The sequence below is a fragment of the Durio zibethinus genome, chromosome 6, assembly GCF_047325235.1.
Source record: "Durio zibethinus cultivar Kanyao isolate XHJ-2024 chromosome 6, ASM4732523v1, whole genome shotgun sequence".
In the NCBI taxonomy this organism is placed as follows: Eukaryota; Viridiplantae; Streptophyta; class Magnoliopsida; order Malvales; family Malvaceae; genus Durio; species Durio zibethinus.
Genome location: NC_143167.1, coordinates 26,575,262 through 26,600,052, shown reverse-complemented (window position 1 = coordinate 26,600,052; position 24,791 = coordinate 26,575,262). Strand labels below are relative to the sequence as shown.

Genomic DNA, 24,791 nt, shown 5'->3' with positions numbered 1-24,791 from the left:
TTTAAAAAAAAAAATTCATAAGAGGGTAAATGTTCGTACAAAAAAATAAAAATAACGAAATTAAAACCCACGCTAATTTTTTTTTTAAAGTCTCTTAATCATTAAATTAAGAGGTGAAAGATATTAATTTGGTTTATATATATTTTTATATATTATGGTATTTTAAGGATGATATATGGAAATAATGAGCTTATTATTTTAGGGATGATATATTGCCATATTAGTGCAACAAACCCTTCCTTCAGAAAACAAAATAAAAAGGAGACAGCTCGGAACAAGGCTGCGGTAGAGAGAAAGAAAGAGTTAAAAAAAATGGCGTCGTTTTTTCGGTCATTTCTGAATCCAAAGAAGAACTGGTTGGCGGCTCTGCACATGAAATCCATTTCCAATCGCCTCCGCAAATACGGTACGACTTTCCTCTAAACCCAAACCCTAATTTCTTCTTTTTCTTCTTCTTTAAAATTCAATTAAACTCATTGGAGAATGAATTTGTTTAGGCCTTCGCTACGACGATTTATACGATCCTTACTACGATCTGGATATCAAGGAGGCGTTGAATCGGCTGCCCCGTGAGATCGTGGATGCCCGTAACCAACGCCTCAAGCGTGCGATGGACCTCTCCATGAAGCACGAGTATCTCCCCGAAAATCTTCAGGTTTCCTCTTTTCTCTTTCATTTTTAAAGTTTTCAGTCTAGAATTTTGAGAATTTTATTTGAGTACTTAATTTGCGAGATTTTAATTGTTGTTTTTCTGTAAAATAAGAATTATAGTTATTAAATGTCAGAAACCTTGAATGAATCCTATTACCATTAAATGTATATCCCGTTGTTGTTTAAGCATTTTTTAAATTAAAAAGTATACTTGATATTTTATGTATGGATATATTCTCGTATTGGGATATAACTAAGGTACAATAATTCTGGTCATTTCTTTGGTATGGTTTGTTGCTACAGTTGGTACTTGATTTTTGCTTCCTAAATCAATTGGTGACCACCATTGGATACAGAAAGCCTAAATTTTCTGGTTTATTAGAATGGAAGTAACAATGTTGAAACTTTTTTTTACCCATAAAGCTCAATTCGTCCAAGGCTATTAAACAAAGCAGATGTAGAGTGAGGAACTAATATTGCATAATTTGTTTCAATATGATTAATCTATGTCGATTTTTGTTGATGTTTATAACTCTAATCCATGTATGCTCGCCATACTTTTCATTTTGTAAGGAGAAAGGGTGTTAGTAAAAAAGTAGCATTAGCTAATTAGTGCTATTTAATGTGAAAATGTATCTTCACTTCATGAATGTACTGTGAGGTCTTAACAATTCATTGGATTTTATCGTTCCTTTGCAGAAAATGCAGACACCATTTAGGAGTTATCTTCAAGATATGCTTGCTCTTGTAAGTTCTTGAATAATAAAGTTCTGTTGAGATTTCATTTTTCTTTTTTTTTTTTTTTTGGCTTTTGTTGTTTTATGGAATTTGGACAGCTCTACACGTTTGACATAGGTGTGTTTAATTTAATTTATTCTATGATTTCCTAATATGAAGGTCATACACTCATAGCCTACTTTGAGGTGTCAAATATGTATCTTACGTGGGTACTTTAGAAAAACTGATAGTAGGAGTAATGTCGACATGATGTGACCAGTAATCTGTAAGGTGTAGCGATTAGTATGTTCAATCTAGATATGTAGAATAATTGTGTTATTACTTGGTATGCTCTGACAAGCTTAATGGATAAAATAATTGGGTTCTAATATATATATATATATATATATATATATATATTTGGCTAAGTAGGGAGTTACTGCTTGTATTGCATTTATATTAGGCTTTTTCCCAGTTTTACTACTCATAATACTACCTGTAATCCTTATGATCGTATGTCAGAGTTAATTCTGATGTACCCATTATTTGAAATGGAAAGCTGTCTGGTAGTGGTTATATTGGATTGAACTGTCTTTTTATTTGTGATATTTTAATTAGATATCACTACAATCTTTGTATGTTAATCCTCTGGGGTCTTAACAATTGTAACGGTTAAAGTTTGAAATTGGTTCCGCTACTATTTTAATTTGGCAATATTAGTCCCTTTATTACAAGTTGATTTAAGGACAATTGATAGCGTTGTTAAAAATTTTCCATTAATTTGGATGATTTGGCATTTTAGTGATGACACGGCATGATAAGTGGGTTAAGTTTTTGACCATTAGGGTTGTTCATTATGTTAATTAATGAACCGAATTAATCGAATTATGTTATTTTATTTTTATTAGTCAAACCGAATTTATTAATTTTTGAAAATCTAACTGATTGAATTTAATTTGGTTAATTTTCAAATTAATCAAATGATAGAATATATTTAAGATAAATTATATTTTAAACTCTTAATTTCTCATGTTTGAAACAAACTAAACAAAATTATCGAACAAACTATTCAAATATTAAAGTATTAGCCTACTAACATTTGGATCAATTGGAATTTCATTGGAACTATTACTTGGAGGTTGTGTGTTCGAAGGAACTTATGCACTTAATGTCATCTTCAACCAAGTAAGTAGTAGGTTAGGAGATTTAAGGGTAGATTAGGAACTTAAAAAAAAAAGTTAAAGTATTAAGTTAAAAAAAATCAAAGTATAATCAAAGTATTACTGTCTGTTTCATGTATTTTTAGTTTTATATTTGGTTGTTTTATATTTAGGTTAAAATTTTGGTTAATTCAGTTTTCAAACTAAATTAACTAAAACCCAAAATTTTTCCAAAATCATTTTTAATGACTGATTAAAATTAATTTGGTTGCCAACCGATTAACCAAATTAAATTGGTTAGATTTATTAATTCGGTTAAAATCAAAATATGAACATCCCTATTGATCTTGTGTGACATATTAGTATGAAAAAAAAATATTTATTTTTACTACATAATACTCTTTTTGTTCTATTATGTTTGTCTCTTTTTTTTTTTTTGGTCAAACGAATTCAATTTGACCATTATTTTTAATAAAATCATGAAATTAAAAATTTTAAGATTTGTAAAATTAATATTTCAAAATTTTCAAAATTAATAGTCAAAGTTGAACTTGTTTGACCAAAAAATCGAACTTGGACAAACGAAATGGGACAGGAGTAATTAATATTTCAAATTCTAAAAATAATTTTTAGTAAAAATTCAAGTTTACATGCCATGTTGTCAACAAAAAGACCACATTACTGAAATTAATGACAATTTTAATATTGTTATCAATTATCTTTAAATTGAATTTTAATAAAAGTGTAAGGATAATTCATTAAAATAGCAGTAAAGGGATTAACGTTGTCAAATTAAAATAATAGAGGGACCAAATTCAAATTTTGTCCAATTCAAATCTTATGTTGCCAACCTTATTTGAAGTTGTTCTTGAACATAAATGGATGGTTCCAGTTGTTCATGTCCATGTCAAAATGCTAAATTCTTAGTTATTAAATTCTGTTTTGCTTAATTAGCTTGTTTGGGAGGGAGTCTATATGATTGGATTGTTGCAATATTTACCAATGAGGAAGTTTATATGGTTGAAAACTTCTAGTTTGATTTGCTAATACTACTTGTTACATGTACATGTTATATTGTTTATCAATCATATTTTTGCTTACACATTTTGTGTTTGCGTTTCACTTTATTTATGATAAAGTATTAGAAATTTTAAGCTAGTTTGCTGTTTGGTAAACGTAAGTTTGAATTTTAATGTGAAATGAATGGATAGAGTTGGCGTTTGTGTTTAAGATTCTTTTTGTTTGTATTTTATAGGTGAAGAAGGAGAGAGCAGAGCGTGAAGCGTTGGGAGCTTTGCCTCTGTATCAGCGAACTATTCCTTGAGGTTCTTATAGCTTCTTGCCGCTACTGCTGTTGAAATTCGCATTCAAATGATTTATATGTCATGTTATGCTTTGTTAGCATAAGGGACATGAATTTTGCCTTTCCTAATTGGTTGGTGACACAGTCATCTGTGTCAGTTTTTTTAAATGGAATCACTAGTTGGTTGGGTTAGTCTGTTTCCAATGTTTTAGTAATATGTAAAACTGTGAACTGCATTTTACGCTTGAGTGCAAGCAACTCTACAAGAAACACCAGCCTTACCATCTAAAGGACGTTCTTTCCTTGTTCGAGCAAATCTAAACTGTCCTGGTCGTTTTCTTTTTCTGCTTCATATTGATGTTGAAGTCCATTAGGCTTTTTAGTCCCAGTGAAATGGTGGCTGGATGAGCTGCATTGGAACCCTTAAAACCACGTTATTTAGACACTAGTCTTTCGAGTTCTGCCCACTTGGCTAAAATGAGAAGCAAAACACGTGTTTAGGCTAATGGGTAATTACCATTGATTAGATTGTCCTGCAGTTCGATCATACGAGCATTTAACTCGATGGTCCACTTGGGAAGTTAGGGAGCTATCGCATGATTCTCAGTTTCATGTTCCAAAAAATTGAGGTACAGTTCCCTTGACAATTTCTTTTGCAGAGAAGAAAATAAACCAGAAAACTAAATATTACTGACATGTACATTGGGTTGGCGACGATCTCTTTCTCATGGTTATGGGGAAGCACATTTTTGGGCATATTTTCTAGTCAAAGTAGCTTATGAGGGCGAGTTTGATTTTGTCAAACTTCATTGTCTTTGGTTTGATATTAAGAGGATATTATGGGTATTATGAGGTCAAGAGCTTGTGTTGTAAACGGTTTATTACAGCTCTTTCTTACCAAAAATAAATAAATAAATAAACAGTTGAGACTGTTCCTGTTAGACATGTTTCAATAATTGGTGATAGAGGAATCCAAACTTATTGTGTCTAATCGAAGTAGAGAGACATAGCCATATGGAAATGGGTGGTTTGTGTCTTCATCTTTTGTCCCCTTTCATCTCTATCTCAATTTTATTTAAGTATTGAAGTACACAGCTCAAGCCTTGAAGAAAGATGTTCTCCCAATGGACATTTCCATGTGATTCCAAGAGACCCCATATGCTTTCAATGCAGCACTGCCCGAGAATAGGATAAGATTCAAGATTCGAATGCATTTTATCCCCTCATATCTTATCAGATGTACAATATGAGATGATGTGAATGCATGGAAATTTGAAACTTTAAACCACAAAGTTTGTTAGGATGTCCATCTCCAATCATTGAAAGTAGTAGGCCTCCATCACTGTTTTTTCCAATTTATCTTTTTAGGTACGGTACAATACAGGAAATAATCATCTCTCTCGGGTGATGATGTTTTAAGGATTTATAACTTTATAAAATTGAGAGTGAATGAAGGTATGTATGCTACATTAATGTCATGATCGATGCTCTTTCTTCCGGTAGTTGTTTCCCGCTTATAATTTATAAACTAATATAGGCAAATGCAAAATTTTCTTTTTCTCGTACGAGTACATGTATGTGTATGTAGGGCTAAAATGAACTTGTATTAGTCAATTGAGCATTATTTCAAATGATATGTATATTAGATAAACTTTTAAAAATTACGAATTAAAAAGAATTTAATGGCATAATGTTGTCTTGATCATGAGTTAAGTAAATAAGAGTTACAAGCTAAGAGTTTTCAAAATAATATTTGTACTAATATTGGATTCAAGGTGCTATCGATATTTCTAAGTTCTAAGTTTTCATCTTTAAAATTTGTTTTGTTATAGCACAAATCAAAGATACCTTTAATATTATTTGATTTTAATTTTTTTCATGAACAATCTTAAACACACATTTTCCACAACGAGATTGAAATTGAAACTGAAATTTTGCTTTTTTATGGATTTTTTAAATTGAAATGCATTAAAACCAAATTTTCTTGGAACAAATAAAACAAATACTGAAAAGAAAAAAAATATAGGGTTGGAATCAGGAACCCCGTTACTGTTAGTGAATATCAGCATCACTGTTTATTTAGGGTTCATCTTTGACACAGAGTGTAGATTAATGCTTGGTTTCAAATTTTCAGCATCAATTGAGTCGGTCCCTGTCAATATCAGCAGTGCCGTTCGCCCTTCAACTTTTGTGGCCCGAGTCTAAAGATGTGTAATAAAAGCCAATCGAGATTTCAGAAGACAGTGCTCGCCGCTGTCACTTTCAAACAGGGTTTCAACAGTGGCTCATGCATGCACGAGCTCATGAACCCTAAAAGCTTTTCTCCATATTTTTCATTGTCCTCTTAATCAATCCAGCTTGATATTATAAACAAGTTAGCTCTAAATTAATCGTTGGACCAATCATCGTATTTAAGGAAGATTAAGGCAACGAATTAAGCCAAAAAAATCTAGTTAGGATCGAAATATTCAAAACCAAAAACCGTTGCAATAATGTTTTCAAGCAAAAGAATACTGAATACCTAGCTAGCTTGATTGCCACTATGTATCATTGAGATTTAAATGGACCCATATTCAAGTTTCTTTTCTTCTCCCTTTCTTCTTTTTCAAAGTCCCATGACATCACTGTTGATGCTTTTATTATTCTTATCATCATCATGTTAAAGCATCTCACTAATTCACTATTGAAGAGACAAAGATACATACACCATTTCTCTATCCACACCTATCATTTAATTTTTCTTGCTTCCCAATTAATCATCAAAAAAAAAGTTTAATACTTGATATCGTATTATATCTAAGTTGCTGATCAAACAAATATTAGTAATATTTTATTTATATTCAATGAAGGTTCCTTACCTTCATTTTTAATGGTGAGGAGAAGATTTTGAAATCTTGAGATTTTTGGTTAATTTAAAATTATTTTATTTTATGTGTGTTAATCCAATTTTTTATGAAATATTTGTTAATTTTATATGTTAATTTTTTGATTGGTTTGTTGTTTGATATTTATATGATATATATATATATAGGATTTAACTATAATTGTAATTTTCCTTTGTATTAGTCACTTCATCAATATTTTATATAATTGATGTCTTCGAAAATGAATATAGGTACGTAGTACATTGTTTATATAATTCAAATCCCATCAATCTTTTATCAATGGTGAATTTTGGAATTTTATTTAAATGGTGGAATTTCATACATACATACATACATACATACATACATACATACATACATATATATATATATATATATACTTGTCTCACCTTAAAAAAATAAGATAAGTTAAAATCAACACTTTTAGATCCACTATGGATATTGTTATAATTTTTATTGAAAAAATTAAATTTGATATTATGAAAAAAAAATTGAATGGTATGAAAAATTATCATCAAGTACTCTTGTGTACAAATCAATCTACACTATCCACCTTACATGCCAAAAATTATAAGAAAAATATTAGAAATTCTCATTAACATTTAAACAATTATAAAACTTTAAATAAACACAAAAAATAAATACTCCGAAAGTGATATCCTAAATTTGAAAATTAATTCATTTGATTTATATAATCATTCTTATAAGGTGACATCTAATAAATTTAAAATTCGAATCTCAACACCTACAACATTTTTCTCCTATTCTTAAGATATGATATCTTTGTAATAATAATAATAATAATATATCCTTCAATGATTGAGCAAATTAAAGGTGTAGAGCTTTCCCATATAGTTTGAACAAAAAAAATATTGATTTTGTATCATATTTTTTTTCTCCCATTTATACAGCCGACATGGATATAAACCTTGAACAACCAAATCTAGATTCCCAAAATCATACAAGAACAAAGTAAATATTTTTGTCCCAAAATACCCAAAAAAGTAATAAAATGTCCATGGATTAAAACTGAAGTACTTAATTAATAATGTTTTATTACGATCAGGAGTGTCTCCAAATTTTACATAATCCTAATTCTCCTCTGTTGGTGATAATAAAAATGCACTCGACTATTATATGAAATTAATACATGTACATTTATGATTTTATTTGCGATTTGGCCTTGATTGATAAGGAAAAAGAGTTCATTTTACTTTAAAATTATGAATAACTGTGTGGCGGTGGATTTAAAATTAGGACTAAGAGAAAAAAAATAATAATAATAATCAAAAAGAAAGAGAAAGGACAAAGGATCCATTGATTTCCTGCATAAGCTCGGTCGTCCACGTGCAGATGCTCACAAAGGGACGAGACTGAGATTCAGGTGGACCCATTTTGTTAGGTTTTTCATTAAGGGGATATGGACCCATGTGCTGTTCTCTGCATGAAAGCCCAGAAACAAGCCACGATCCCCCCCTTGCTTTTGGTTTTGGATTTGTATATTAGGTCAGCTGGGATTTTCACTCTTTCTCCGTTCTCCCAACTCCATCACAACCCGAAATCAGCTGCCCCCAGACCCACTCCCTCTCCCATCACTTTTGTCATTTTCACATACAATATATGGATTATGAATTATTCTTTCCCCGGTGGATTAGCCTTTTTCTCTTTCAATTCTAGTGCATGTGAACATCTCGATTTCCTTTGATATTATTATATAATCCCTTCGCACAATGGCTAATCTAGGGGTAGCAGGGAACCATGATCTCCCCAAAAAAAATTTTGATGATATTATATAGTTATTATTTCTGCCCCTTAATATAAAATTCAGTCTCTTTCTCAATTTTATTTATTATTTTAGACTTTTTTTATGATTTTTGTTGGTGTCGAGCTTCAAACTAAGAGATAAAGCTCTGAAAATGTAAAAATAAGAAAAAAAATGGTTAAGGATAAAAGCTGAGAGTTTTTTTTCTGTTTGGACTCTGACGTTCAAATAAAAAATCGACGAAGAAAAAAATAAGAAGAAGAAAATATGAAGGGAAAAGTATGTCATATGTCTAAATAATACCTAATAACTTTATTTATAATTAAAGGTGAAGGATTTTGGGGCAATTTGGATTACTCACGGTCAACTTTGTAGTCAAAATAACTTCGTAAGTCAAGCTTACTTAAATGCCAATCATCCACTTAATGAGTAATAAGTCAACGTCGAAAGAGATTTGTTGAGCAAGTTGATGAAGTGGTCAAACTGACATGATGTTGTACATGTTAAATTGATCTAATATGTTAAATTAATTCAAAAATTATAAATATCTTTAATTGTTTATTGACAGTCTCTAATATAAAAAATATATACATTTTGTCATCTAAATCAAAAAATGCCCTTAATAATTTTATTGATTTCGTTTATGCTTTTTCACATCTTTTAAATATACGTGCTTTTGAGTTAAATTTTAAATTCTAATAATTGTAAAATCATGTTTATATTTCATAGAATCATGTTATATTGAGCTCCATAATATTATTGGTTTTGACTCTTCTAGCTATGACAAGCACATAATCTAATTCATTTCACTACATTTCGTATCATACTATGTGTAATTATCATTAAAAAAAAGTCAGCATTCAAATTTCTTTTAAGTTTTGAGGTTAAATTCTTTAGGCCAGTAATAAAGGAATTGTTGGTCAAGTATATTAAAGATGATAAATTGGTAAATGCCATTCCTGTATCATGAAAATAAAAAAACAAATAAACCCTAGCTGTTACACAGCTTAATATTCCATTTTGAAAGTTTCGAGTTTAAATCTTAAAGTTCTGTTTGGCACAAAATTATTTTAATCTTTTTAAATAAAAGGAATATAAATAAATCACACTCCACCATTATCATCATCTTTTTTTTCCCTTTTATTTACGTGTCTTATTAATCTTTTAATAATTATTTGAGTTGGAAAAAGGCGATTATTAAATAATATTTAAAGAGAGATAAAGATATATCAATATAAAATTTATTAGTTTTATATTTTTATAATTTTATGTAGGATTGACATTTTTTAACAAATAGCTTGTTCGATTTAACAATATGTTAATACCCATTATGTAAATAAAGTTTCAAATCAATACTTATCATTTACGTAAAATTTCAAATCAAATGATATTAGACTGATTATGGCTTTTAATTTGAAAACTTTTACAGGAGGTTTTATAATGCCTCTTGTTTCTGGCTATGTTTTTCTTTATATATTGGTTTTAAACCCATGCCATACATGAATATGTAATTATACATATAACTTAATTATAAATAATACAATTAATAAATTTTATATGAAAAATTTCAATGTAAAATAATGAAAGTTAAAAATATTATAAATCAATATGTTCTTATATAATAAAAAGAAAAATACTTTGTATCATATCTTATCTTATAGTGGTATTTATATATAATTAAATAATGTTTGATTTCAAATGATAGAAATTTACTCCACTTAAAATAAATATTTTGTAGAAACTTTTCTTTGGTGTTACCCCTTGTTTTGCTATAAGACATCTAAAACTCGTAATAATAACAACACACCTTGGATAGGTGGTATCCATTCTTACATTGTATTCACAAAGGTTAAAGTAATTTAAATTGAATTAGCATTCTTTAATGAATGGGATTGAAATCATATATTACATATTAAACATGGATAAAACTATAAATGAAAGGTAAATAGGAGAGTAAAAAGTTATGCCAAATTCTAAGAAACTTCAAATTTAACTAAAAAATCTTGCCTTGTCTTCATCCATTATTAGTCATGAAGAAAAATCTGATAAAATCTCGAAGGATTAAAAACTAAAAAGAGATAAAACATATGAAATTATTTCATTCAAAAGTTTTTTTAAAAAAAACCTAATATTGAAAATGAATGGATAAATGGAGTATGGACATGCATAAAAAAGTGAATAAAAGAGAAATAAAATCAATTGATAAACATAACAAAAAAAAAGTTTATCAATATAAAAAAACATGTAACTTGGTGATCAAAATTTTGTTTGATTATAATGAAATCAATACATTTGGAGGCTTTTGAAGACTTACCTTTTAGTACTTTTAACATAAAGGATTTTCTATTTATAATGAGAATTTTGAGAGATTTTTATAAATTGAGTCATTTATGCAAAAAATTATAATGGATTATTAATTATTTATGTAATATATCTTTTATTTTGAAAAGTCTACACAATATTTTGAAAAATTCTTGTAAGATAATAAATTATATCAATTGTAATTAATACTTATATAGAAAGAAATATGAAAATATATTTCCAATTTTATTTTAAGTTTGAATTTTTAGCATCATATGCCTTTTATATTCATTTAGGATAATAAATGCATAAATTATTTCTTAATTAAATACTAAAATCACAGTTATTAAATAGTTAATGCTTTCAACGCATATTTCTTATTTATAGTATACATGATTAATATCTAAAATTAAGAACTGAACCTGATTGAAAATAATTTAAGATAATTTAATTGTAACACATTTATAAAATGCAAGAATATTTGATATATATATATATATATAAGAGAATAAATAACTTAATTTAGCCAAACAAATATTTTTTAAATTAAAAAAAATGTACATGAAGTCAAATCAAAATAATTAAATGTAGGGTAATTGTTCAAAACAATCCACATATAAAAAAATAGATTATTCACATCGGATTTTTTCTTTTTTTTTTACCAAAAATTTTGGTTTTTATATATTTATATAAGATAAAATGGGATGTATGACTTATTGATCACAACCCATACATATAAAATCTAACATTATAATGTACTATTGATTTTATAACAAAAATGAATATTTAACATTATAATGTATCATTAATCTTATATAAATATATAAAATCATTCTATTATTTTTATATATTTATACATGAATAACATCTATTGCTTAGTTGGATATTATATTTGATCAAATATGAATGGATCAAATAATTGATTAAAGAATAAACACTTGATCGTAATTTTAGTGGGTATAAAATTTTTTTATAATATTTCTGATTATATTTTAATAGAAATTCTTTGTTAAAAAAATATTTAACGCCATAATTATAGTATTTACTAATTTTATGAATTATTAAAAAAAATTTTAATTATAATGTGTCATTGATTTAGTTTTGATTTATAATTTATGATATTTTATTGAAAATAAAAGGTATGTCAATTGAAAATTTAAAAGAAAATAATATAATTAATGCATTGAAATATTTTAAAATTTTTATAAAATCAAATCAATTTATATCAATTTAAAGAGAAATAAATATGAATAAACATAATTAATATAGGACACGTGATGATTAATAAATGTTGTCTATATGTCAATATTATAGGTCATCCACGTTGGATTGGATTTTTTTTTTTTTGCCAAAAGTGTTGGCTTTTATATATTTATATAAGATATAAGATTTATACATGAATAACTTCTATTATTCAGTTGGATATTGTATTTAATCAAATATGAACGGATCAAATAATTGATTAATGAATCAACTATTAACTGTAATTTTAGTGGTTATTAAATTTTTTTTATAATATTTCTAATTAGATTTCAATAGATGTTATTTGAATTATTAAAAAAAAATTAATGACCGTAATTATAATATTTATTAATTTTGTGAATCGTTAAAAAATTCTTTGATTATAATGTATCATTGATTTAGTTTTGATTTATAATTTAGGACATTTTATTGAAAATAAAAGATAAGTCAATTAAAAATTTAAAAGAAAATAATATAATTAATACATTAAAATATCTTAAAATTTATATGAAAGCAAATCAATTTATATCAATTTAAAGAGAAACAAATATGAATAACTATAATTAAGACAAGACATGTGATGATTGATATTGGTTGTCTACATGTCAAATATTAGACTTTTTTTTTTTGTCAAAAGTTTTAGCTTTTATATATTTATATAAGATATAAGATTTATACATAAATAACATCTATTACTTAATTAGATATTATATTTAATCAAATATGAATGGTTCAAATAATTGATTAATGAATCAACTCTTAACCATAATTTTAGTGGTTATTAAATTTTTTTATAATATTTCTAATTAGATTTCAATATAAGTTATTTGAATCATTAAAAATGTATTTAATGACCGTAATTATAATATTTATTAATTCTATGAATTATTAAAAAAATTCTTTGATTATAATGTATCATCGATTTAGTTTTTATTTATAATTTAAGACATTTTATCGAAAATAATATAATTATAAATTTAAAAGAAAATAATATAATTAATGCTTTGAAATATTTTAAAATTTACATGAAAGCAAATCAATTTATATCAATTTTTAAAAAATAAATATGAATAAATATAATTAAGATAGGACACATGACGATTGATAAAAATTGTCCAGATTTCAATATTATAAGCCATGCACATTGGATATTTTCCTTTTTTGCTAAAAATTTGGTTTTTATATATTTATATAAGATATAAGATGCAAGATTTATATATGAATAACATCTATTACTCAATTGAAAATTATATTTAATCAAATATGAATGAATCAAATAATTGATTAATGAATCAACTCTTGATCGTAATTTTAGTAGTTATTAAATTTTTTTTGTAATATTTCTTATTAGATTTCAGTAGAAGTTATTTGAATAATTAAAAATGTATTTAATGATTGTAATTATAGTATTTATTAATTCTGTGAACCATTAAGAAATTTTTTTATGATAATGTATTATTGATTTAGTTTTGATTTGTAATTTAAGACATTTTATTGAAAATAAAATGTAAGTCAATTGAAAATTTAAAGAAAAATAATATAATTAATACAGTGAAATATTTTAAATTTTATATAAAAGCAAATCAATTTATATCAATTTTAAAAAAAATAAATATGAATAAATATAATTAAGATAGAACACGTGATAATTGATAAAGGTTATCCACATGTCAATATTTTTTTTTCACCAAAAATTTTGATTTTTTATATAAGATTGATACGAAATACATTTTTTGTAATATGCTAATTTTGGAAACTTTTATTAGTTAATTGCAAAATGCTGAGAGCTTTCGTGTCCATAGAATTGAACAATTGTGATTTGATTTTTTTTTTTTCAACCCAATTAAGTTCTGAAAATATTGTAGAAAAATAATCTGATATCTTTCATAAAAAAAAAAAATCTGATATCTTTTTTTTATCTATAGAGAATATTATTTTAATATATATTTAGCGATTAAAATTTTATTATATATATCAAATAAATAGTAAAATATTTTTAATAATTTAAAATTTAGTATGAATGGTTTATATGAATAATGCACATAATAGATCAATTAAATTAAAATATATAAAAATATATATATAAAGCACAAAAAAAATATAAGTATATATAAAATTATGAAATAATGTAATATTCTATTAATTTTACACCTATATAAATGGATTCCTCTTAAATTTTTGCTAATAAGATCAGATAATTAACAAAGTTATACCCAATATACATTAATGCACCAAAAAATTTCCATAAAGAAAAAAATTCTTAAAACTTAAATATAATAGTTTAATCAATCACCTATCATATCATAGATCTCTCGAGTTTGAATCTTGAAAAATATTTATTTTAAAATTTTTTTCACCCACTGTCTTCAGCTAAAATTTTTTAAAACAATTGATCACCCTATTTAAACAAGTTAATTAATTAATGATTCGAGGAATTTTGGGGATAATGTGGCACAATACTCTACAGTGCAAATGGTATGCTTTGCACTTTTGCAGCATAATCCAAACAGAAACGTCCCTTGTCAACCACCTGATTAATACACCCTTATGTTGTCATTTCCCAACAATTCTGCATTAATTGACTTCATAATTCAGTTTCCGAATGATACTAAATAAAGCTAAAGATTTTACAGATGTTTATTGATTTGAGTTCAATTTTTTTAAATAAGATTTTAATTTTAAATCTTATGAATGAAAAAAAGATAAATTTAAAAAAAAATTATCTTTTATATAGAATTTGATCCGACTTGACTTTGAATTAATCAAAATTTAAAGTAATTTTCGAATACTAAAAAATCTCAAAAAAAAAATTAATTAATCTTTTTTAATCTTTTTTTTTTTTTTTAATACAAAGGGAGACTAAACATTAGAGATGAGAGAAAGAGGAATTTGTATGGAAATGGAGCCTCAAGGTTATAAATATTGATTAATTAATTGTCATTACTAATTCATTTTCCATGCCAAGTGATTTTTTACATTTGGCTGTAAATAAAAATTTATTATCAAACCTGTAATTTATTGGTAAAATATTAAATTTTTACTTTTAATAATTAAGAATCAACAAATATTAAAAAAAGAAAAAATGAGGCCCTTTTTGTCTATTAAAAGTTTTGAAAGTTATTCCTTAAGGGAGAATGACTCAAATGGTGAATATATGAGTATGTATGAGTATATATATATATATATATATTTATATATTTATATATGTATATATGCTCTTTATATCTTATTAATTGTATTTTCAACTCTTTTTTTATTTATACTTAGTTTTAAAGTTTGAGAAAAAAAAATTGAAACTGCAGTCTTTTATTTGATTTAGATTGATATTTTATTTGATTCAATGATGGTTTAGATGTTAAATATTTTAATTCAATTCGGTTTAATTTTTGAATAAAAAATAAAAAAATCAAAATATAAATTTTTATATAAATTTTAAATTTTTATAAAATAAAAATAATTAGTTTATATCTAAATATATTTAAAATAATAGTAAAAAAATAAATTTTAAGAAGTGAGTGATGAATAGATTTCAATGAAAGTTATGTTTTTGATTCAGATTAATTTTAAAAAATTTAAAATATTTTGTATTAATTGAAATAAGTAAAATCAAACTAAACTATTATAACCCCAGTTTAAGCATCAAAATCAATTTATCCATATGAAATGACACTTCTTAGTAACGAAAGACAAAATTAATGTCTATTAATTAGCATCATGCCCTAATTAATAAATGACGAAGCTGTTAGGTATCGAAAAAATTCCTTAATTAAGTCTTTTATCTTGAAAGCAAAAATAACATCTAAGGTGAATAAATGTACTGATCTTAATAATTTTTTGTTGGTACACATAAAATTTAAGATTTAAATTCTTGTACTTATAATCTTTTTTTCATTTTTTAACAAAAAATAATTTATTAAGAATATGAAAAATCAATTAGTCAGCCCATATATAGGAAATAAATGTTAAATATATTTTTAAAACCAAATGTTCTAATTAATTAAAAGAGATATCAATTGACGAAAATGTCCTCAGAATGCGACGGAGAGTTAGGCTTTTTAATTAGATGGTCGTGTCCTTTGCGTGCGTTGCAACAGCTTTGGAAGTGAAACCATGTGATGTTTAACAGCTTTTGTCTTCAACCTCCGCCAGAAGACAACCACAAAATTTTAGATCATTCAATTTTGTTTTGTAACCCCAAGGGCAATTCCGTCGTCAAAGAAAACCCCACGTGAAGACACATTCACTAATGTCAACTTCGTTATTTTGCCAAAATGTTAGGGATTTTTTTATAGCTGGGCATCTATATAAGCCCTGTCTCTCCTCTGTTTTGCCCTGAGCCACTTTCACGCATCTCTCACTTTTTCTTTTGCTTTATTTTGTAAATTACACAAGACTAGCAGCAATGCAACTGTTCGTCGTATTGTCGGTCCTCCTCTACGCCACCTGCCATATCGCCCTTTCCGCTACCAATGGCACCGTAAGGAATGGTACCGTGGCCGACGGTAAATATATATTTATATTTGATGTTATCAGAATTTAAGTTTTAGATATTAAAATTAAAATTTTAATATTTTATTAACAAATAACATAATTGTTATCAATAATATATATTGTATTTGGACGCATTTTTAAATTTTTTAAACAATATTAAAGATGATTTTTTTCATATTGTTAAAAAATCTCTGTACCTTCTCTTCATTTTTGCTTTGGAGACAATTTGTGTAAACCTTGATTACAACATGTTTATAGTTTTAATAATGGTATGATATGTATATATATATATATATATATTTCTTTTGGCCGAACACTATTGGGTGATATAGATGTGTCCTGATTCAAGCAGCTGCTGCTCTAACTAGTTGTTTCTTACCTGTCTTATCTGAATTTGGAGGAATATGGAGACGGAAATTGGGATTTTTGGTTGGTACAGTACAAGAATGTTATTTTGTATATAAACCAAGACTTTAATAAGACATTACTTGTAGGATTGGAAAGATTGAGCTGGTGATTTTCGTAATGACAAGTGTTGACCTTACTGTTTCCGATATTCTTGCGTATTGATGGAGGGTATTTAAGGTCATTTGGGTGTTTGATAGACTTAAATTCATGACTAGAGTCTAACTGTAGAGTTTTTCAGGGATATTTGGCACAGCCACCAACCTCAAAAGCAGAAAATTTTAGCCATGCCAATTTATTCTTAAAATATCTTATTTTAACTTTTTGGCACTGTTGTTTTATTAACCTATTTCTAATATATAGGAGCAGATTTTTGGAACATGATATGATAATAAAATAAAAAAATACATGAAAAAATATAAAAATAATATAATTTAAGATTTTAATAAAATGTGTAAATAAATTTAATAAAAATAAAAAATATATTTTAATATATTTACATAAAATATAATATAATAATTTTAATATTTTACTCATATTTATTTATGATACTATACATAAATGATCAAATATAATAAATTCTAGGAACACTATGCAGTTTAGATGGAGAACACGATGCATGTTAAAATATAGTATTAATTAACGTCAATTGTTGCTAGCAGTAGATAACTTGTTATAGGCTTGTACTTTACTATTTTAAGGAAAGATTACCAAAACCTTGCTGAATAGCTTTCTGTTTCTTGATTTCTTTGCATTTTCGCTTTCAATCATATTATTTATGTAATCACTCGAACATCTTTTCATCTACATCTCACTGTCTGTGTTCTTTTTCTGGACCACTTAAAATTTGACTGAAGAAACTAGAACAAGTGAGCTATTGAAGTCTTGTCCATTTTTAATTTTGCCCATATGGCACAAAGACATAATTGGCTTTAACGTGGAAAAACGTGAGATTGGATATTAATATTTCATGGCCTTCTCTATGATTGTTGAATTCAGGGCTATTAGATAATGGTAACTTTGAGCTCGCCCCAAATGCAGCAAATATGAGGGGCACCGTGGTTGTGGGACGCTATGCAATACCAGGATGGGAAAATGAGGGCTTTGTTGAATACATAAAGTCTGGGCAAAAGCAAGGGGACATGTTGCTGGTGGTGCCCGAGGGAGCCTATGCAGTCAGGCTCGGAAACGAGGCATCCATCAAGCAGAAGATAAAGGTGATCAAAGGGATGTACTACTCCATCACATTCAGTGCAGCACGGACTTGTGCTCAAGAGGAGCGATTGAATGTAACTGTGGCACCGGATTCCGGTTTGCTGCCTATCCAGACGGTGTATAGCAGCACCGGTTGGGACAGCTATGCATGGGCATTCAGAGCAGGATCTGATGTTGTAGTGTTGATAATTCACAACCCGGGAGTGGAGGAGGATCCAGCTTGTGGACCACTCATTGATGCTGTTGCTATCAAGGCTTTATATCCTCCCAGACCAACAAACAGTATGTCTTTTTTTTCACCATGAAATACTGTTTGTTCTATGTTTCTAACACTAGTTAATTAGCACTGATTGAAATTTGTTTCTTCGAATTCACGTACCTGGGGGAATTCATAGATATAGAAATTTGGTTGCAGTCTTTTTCTGCTCTACTGTTTTTTTTAAGAACATGGAGCAACCGGCAAAAGCAACTGTTTAATGGGCTACAATTATGAAGGAGACTGCCCAAATTATAGGTCATTCCTGCTGTAGGAGTCTATGTAATTATGTGGCGCTCGTCTGCTAGAAATATAACCACATTCTTTTTGGTATAATGAGAAAGCCATAAAAGCCCATAATAGTTCTCCTTCAGATTCTTGACGGTAAAGAAACCATAAAGCAGGCATGAAGGTTTGGGTTCAAGCCAAGCCATTCCCTCCCATAAATCCTTTAGACCAAAGAAACCAATGGTTCTGTCAAACAGACAATTTCATTTAAGAAACTAACGAAATACCTTACACCTTGTTCCCATTTCACATGACATTGAATGCTATTCTTCCACTATGAATTTTGATCTCAAACGTCATAGGCGGTGTCATAGCATAGCGAATTAACGACTAATTTTTCAATTTTCTATTTCTGCAGAGAACATAATGAAAAATGCTGGTTATGAAGAAGGTGCATATATATTCCCCGACACTCCATGGGGTACCCTAATACCACCCAACATTGAGGATGACCACTCCCCTCTCCCTGGCTGGATAGTTGAATCACTCAAGGCCGTTAAATACATTGATTCAGCCCATTACTTTGTGCCTCAAGGGCGAAGAGCAGTGGAGCTAGTAGCTGGAAAAGAGAGTGCCATCACTCAAATAGCAAGAACCATCATTGGCAAAAAATACAGGCTCTCATTCTCCGTAGGAGACGCTAACAACTCTTGTGTAGGTTCTTTGGTAGTGGAGGCATTCGCCGGAAAAGCCACACTCAAAGTCCCATACGAGTCAAAGGGCACAGGTGGATTCAAGCGTGCTGCGCTTATATTCGAGGCTGTTTCCAACAGGACAAGAATCATGTTCCTTAGCACGTATTACACTATGAGGAGTGATGACTACTCTTCTCTATGCGGCCCTATTGTTGACGATGTGAAGTTATTAAGTCTCCGTAAACGTTGATGATGATCGAACTGCTCCGGGGCTGTTAATGAAGCTAGACGGATATGGCCTAGAATCTGGATATTTTGAATGTTTTGCTATGCTAAGAAAAAAATTTTTGGCATGGAAAATCAATGGTTTTCCCGTGAGTTTAATTAGCCTCTTAATCCTACAAAATTAGAGTATATATAGAATATCAGGGTAGTTTACTAGTGTGATTTTATTACGTGTTTATGAATAAGGAAAAAAATTGGTTAACTATTCATTTTTAGCTTTTTTTTTTTTAATTTTAATCTACTCATAGTTCTCAACCACTATCCACTAAATTTATTTGAGAAGGAGATTATACAATTAAATCCCTACAACATAGGCTAATCCAGAGGAGACTGACAGGGGCCCTGGCTCCTTATCGGTGGCTCCCTATTGGTTCATCAAAATCACTTTAAGATAAATAAATTTTCATCCAAAAAATATAAAATTATATTTTATTGCCAAAAATTAATGATTCGGTCCTTCTTTAGGAACAATGGTAATAATATGATAAAATTTTTAAATTGTTAAAAATTTTACTTGTAGATGCAATAAATAATTTGATTTTCTTTTCTTTTTCAATAAAAAATTTATCTTTTTAATGTAATCATTATTATTTCATTGAATTTTTAGTTCCTGAATTTTTTTTAATTAATTAAACAAATATGTTGACATTAATTATTATATCAAAATATTTTTTTTATATAGGCAAAAAAAATACAATAAAAAAAAATTCAACCACCTACATATATTGTGCACATAAAATTACAAATTTAAATGTACATCATAAAATTTTTTTATTTTTATCAAACTTTTCATTTGTAAATTCAACCTTTTAATGTATTACCTTTATTCTTTATTTTTTTAAAAAATTATTAGTTAGATTTAAATTGTTCTTAAATATCCAAGAAACTTCTTTTAATCATAAAAAGAAATTTAACTTTTTTTATTTAATTACATTATTATTTTATTGAACATTACTTTTTCTTATTAAATTTTTATTAATTCACCATACTTTTACATCAGTCCCTTCAAAATAAAAAACCTTTCAAACCCAATATTAGCAAGTATGAGATGTAAAAGATACAAGGTAAAAAAAGAAACTCTGGATCATGTTATTCTGATATTTTGTCTTTAATATTTCATTAATTTGAGTATCAGAGTATGACCGATTTCAAACTCCGATTATTCTTTGCTCTTTGATAGCTCCGAACTTCTTCCATCATCCGTCGGCTTGTCCAAGGCCCATTATATAAACACTCGAACACCATCAAAAAGCATATTTGATGCGTCTTTTGAACACATTAAATAAGTTTCATACAGAGAGCGGCAGAGCTAGAAACTTTTTGTTGGATGGTCTAGTCTGGTATATATGGAAGGGTTCATATATACGAAAATACGTCAAATAACTGCACTGTTTCCGTTTCGATGGTGCAAAACTTCAGGTACAATGTGGAATATTTGCCTTTCGAACCCGAGATAGATTGAAGTTATAATCTTCCGCTTGCTTCTCAGTGTAAGGATCATACTTTCTCACTCACTAACCAACCATCTGTTAAATGACTAACAAACAAAATTACACTAGAATTCTCGCCAATTAATATAAGCAGGCCTTGAAGCAAAGTTTAAAATTCTGATTTCTGGTGAATTCTGGTGATTGTTTTGGCCAATTAATTCTCCAGCTTATGATATCAGTGGCAGCTTGAGGAAGCCTCAATTCTTCTTACTGATATTCAAGAAGGGGAAAATGGTGCTTAAATTTAAAGATGCAGATGTATATGCTCACAAGCCTTCTCTTTAGCTGCCACTTTGACTGGCTAACACTGTCTCACTTGTATCTTACTAAATGGCTTAACAATGACGGGTTTAGGGTTTTGGTGTTGAATTTCGAGTTTTATCAAAAACATTTTAGTAAAGTGTGTGTCTGTACAATTACAGTCAGGGTGGCTTTGGTAAAATACCCGTTATCTTCAATAACTTGAGCATCCTGTTTTGTTTAGTTCCATGGAATATTTTAGGATTAATGTGATGAATGGTTCACAAAATATAATAATATTTAATGTGATATTTAAAACTTAAAAATTTTTAATACGATCTCAAAACTATGAATTTATTAATTAATATAATAATTAGAGAATTATTTGTCCATTAATATTATCATTTGAAACTAATTACGATAGAGGTAAATATTATTTTAGTTAACAAATTCATAATTTAAGTATCATATTAAAAAATTTTAAAATTCAAGTAAAACATCGAACATTTTCATATAATTTAAGGATTATTCATGATATTAACCCAATATTTTAACCACTTTGATAATTTATTTTTTACACTAAACTCAAACAGAACACATATCACTTACAATCATTGCAGTACAATTAACTAATCGCAATTCAAAATTGCTTGAGCTTCATCAAAATTTAATATGAAACCCACACTTATTCCGGTGAGTTTCTGCATGATTCTTTATTATAATTGAAAAAATGTAGAATTGTAATAAAAAAAATTATAGATAAAATAATCTTGTAGACACCGGTTTTGTCCGGGTCTACTATTTTCATTTTAAGTATATTAATACTAATAATAATAATAATAATAACAATAATAATAAAATATATATTAATTAAAAATTAAAAAAATAAGACAGAAGTCAAGAGGTTGGTACGGCGCTGAACCAACCCTCGACCAACTACCCGACCAGCCATCCTACGGCCACTAACTAACTACCCTACAGCCACCTAGATACCCCTAATTGAAGCCTTTAAAAATCTCCAGCCATTTCCCCTTCAAGCGGGGGGAAAAAAGAAGTTGGCTCGAATCCCCTTCAACCTCTCTCTCAGATACCTTTTCTGAAGGCTCGAATTCCCTTCAACCTCTAGGAACCCCCATCTTTTTCGAAATCTCTCTCAAACGCACAGGAACCCGTTCACTTCATCCCTGCCAAAAATCACCAAACGAGCCACCCCTCCCTCAAAATACTCCCAAACACCCAAAATACCCAAAAAGAAACAACACCAATCGTAAAAAAAAAAAAAAAAAAAAAAAAAACAAACAAAAAACATAAACAAAAAAATAACACAGTCCTCACCGAATCGACGAGGAACCCAACGCCGAAGCTACCTGCAAAAGCAAAAAAAAAAAATTACATCAGTCCTGTTTCCACAACACAAACAAAAAAAAATTTTTTGAAAGCAGAAACTTTGAGCCTCGATCTACGTTGATCGGGGCTGTTTCCGGTGAAAAGGAGATCGAATTTGGAAAGAGGGCATCTAGAGGAGTCCTCGGTGACCTTCTCACCATTTTTCGGCACCGGTGACCACCGCCGACGGTGGACCAGGCGGCGGCCGACGCGGTGCTCCGACGGTCGAATGGCGATCAGCCTGCGGACCTCTCCCTCAGCTCTCTCTCTCCTTCTCTTTTTTTTTTCTGAAACAAACCAAATGAACAAAAAAAAATTTTCAAGTTATTTATAGAAAAAATTAAAAGCAAAACGACGTCGTTTTGGGCATAGGGCCAAAACAACACCGTTTTCAACCAGCGAGGATCCGCGAGTGGACCCGGATCCGACCTGAGATCCGCCAACCCCCTTCAGCCAACCAGTGAACCGGTCTGAGCCGATCCGAACCACTGGACCGCCCGAACCACCGATCGAACCACAAAATCGATCAGATCGATCCAGACCAGCGTTGATCGAACCATTGACCGGTCCGGTTCAGGTAAAAAAATTTTTTTTTTGAATTTTTTATATATTATTATTTTTGTTATTTTAAATATATTTTTTATATTTATGCATGATAAATTTATAAATTTGTTAGAATAAATGTTTAATTATTTTAATAGTAATAAAATTGAAAGTGAATAATAATTAAAAATATATTAAAATGCTCAAAAAAATAATTTTTACCTAGATGTTGGAGGGAATAAAAATATTTTTCTAAAGAAATAATTCTGCCTAGATGTTGGGTAATTATTAATAAATTTTCATAAAAAATATATATATAAGAAATTTTTAATTAGTTTTCAAAAATTATAAAAAATTGAACCTACTCCGAAAGTTCACCTAGATGATGGAGATTTTTAAAGATGTTCGCGTTTTACCTAAACCTTAAACAATAATTTTTAATTTTCAAAATCCTAAGTTTTTAAAACCCCTAAAAATTCAAAATCCCTAAAATCTAAACCCCTAAAAATTCAAAATCCCTAAAATCCAAAGTCCTAAAAATCCTAAAGACATGTGTGAAAATTTTATTTGAAGCAATTTATTCCCGAATGCCGCCTAGATGATGGGGTATTTAAGAAATTTTACTTCGTTAAGTCTTTTCACACGATTTCTTAATTTACATTAATAATAAGATTAATAAATAAAAAGTATAGCAGTAAATTGGGATCTTAAATATAAACAGTTACACCTAAGCTCTGCCTAGATGTTGGAGAGTCGGGGTGATCTCATTATACTTAAGAATCCAACTCTTAAATTGCATTTCATAACATTTATTGGCATACATACGTTAGCATGTTATTATCAATATTTATTTGTACTATTCTGTCTTTAATTTTTATTTGTACTACTTTTAAAAAAAATTATGATATTACAAAATAAAATAAAAATAACATTCCGAAAAAAATAATTCTTGGTACTCTGCCTAGATGTTGGAGAGTCACCAACAATTTTCTATAAAGAGTGCTATTTCATTTTAAGGATTGTTATGTTAAATCTTAAGTGAAAAGAGTTATTTTAAATTCTGCCTAGACGATGGAGAATTTTAAGATAATTCTTTAATTTAAAGATTTTCTTAATAGTTCTAAATAAATATTTTGGCAGAATTTTATTTTTATTTTTTTTAAGTGAAGGGAATTAGTGTTAAATTTTAAATTAAAATCATTTTTATCCAACATCGAAAATAGCGCATAGTTGAATGGTACCGATTGATAGGCGTTGTGGGGGTGCTAATCCTTCCCTACACGTAATCGACTCCCAGACCCAACCTGATTTTTCGTAGACCAAAATTTATCTTTTTGATAAACTTTAAACCCGTTTTTATAGTTTTATTAAAAGGATAAACTTTTGGGTGACCAATCATATCCTAACAAAGATTGGTGGCGACTCTCTCTTTTTTATTTTTCTCGATTTTAAAACACATCATCATGTTTTACGTCTGGCGGTCCCAAAATCGTTACGACAGCTTGGCGACTCTGCTAGGGAAGTATTTGAGAGTTA

The 24,791-nt window shown here is 28.3% G+C and overlaps 2 protein-coding genes across 3 annotated transcripts; both read left to right on the top strand.

Annotated features, from left to right (window-relative positions):
• Positions 1 to 205: 205 nt before the first annotated feature.
• LOC111285391 (cytochrome b-c1 complex subunit 7-2, mitochondrial) lies at positions 206 to 4,147 on the top strand. The gene is made up of 4 exons (XM_022874818.2): positions 206 to 406; positions 498 to 655; positions 1,351 to 1,398; positions 3,784 to 4,147. The coding sequence occupies exons 1-4, from the start codon at positions 313 to 315 to the stop codon at positions 3,850 to 3,852; spliced, it is 369 nt and encodes a 122-aa protein (XP_022730553.2). The 5' UTR covers positions 206 to 312; the 3' UTR covers positions 3,853 to 4,147.
• A 12,208-nt stretch (positions 4,148 to 16,355) lies between these two features.
• LOC111285507 (transmembrane protein, putative (Protein of unknown function, DUF642)) lies at positions 16,356 to 19,827 on the top strand. Of its 2 annotated transcripts, none has more exons than XM_089762430.1 (3): positions 16,356 to 16,508; positions 17,917 to 18,414; positions 19,035 to 19,827. In XM_089762430.1, exons 1-3 carry the CDS (start codon positions 16,424 to 16,426, stop codon positions 19,559 to 19,561), a joined length of 1,110 nt encoding a protein of 369 aa, XP_089618556.1. In that variant the 5' UTR covers positions 16,356 to 16,423; the 3' UTR covers positions 19,562 to 19,827. The 2 variants fall into 2 exon arrangements, with proteins under 2 accessions (XP_089618556.1, XP_022730722.2); XM_022874987.2 differs by having other exon boundaries at positions 16,356 to 16,523.
• The last annotated feature ends 4,964 nt before the right edge of the window (positions 19,828 to 24,791 follow it).

Coding starts and splice junctions, on each gene's coding strand:
- LOC111285391 (XM_022874818.2), top strand. CDS start 313: ATGGCGTCGTTTTTTCGGTCATTTCTGAATCCAAAGAAGAACTGGTTG. Junction 407..497: donor CAATCGCCTCCGCAAATACG/GTACGACTTTCC, acceptor GAATTTGTTTAG/GCCTTCGCTACGACGATTTA. Junction 1,399..3,783: donor TTCAAGATATGCTTGCTCTT/GTAAGTTCTTGA, acceptor TGTATTTTATAG/GTGAAGAAGGAGAGAGCAGA.
- LOC111285507 (XM_022874987.2), top strand. CDS start 16,424: ATGCAACTGTTCGTCGTATTGTCGGTCCTCCTCTACGCCACCTGCCAT. Junction 16,524..17,916: donor GAATGGTACCGTGGCCGACG/GTAAATATATAT, acceptor TGTTGAATTCAG/GGCTATTAGATAATGGTAAC. Junction 18,415..19,034: donor TCCTCCCAGACCAACAAACA/GTATGTCTTTTT, acceptor CTATTTCTGCAG/AGAACATAATGAAAAATGCT.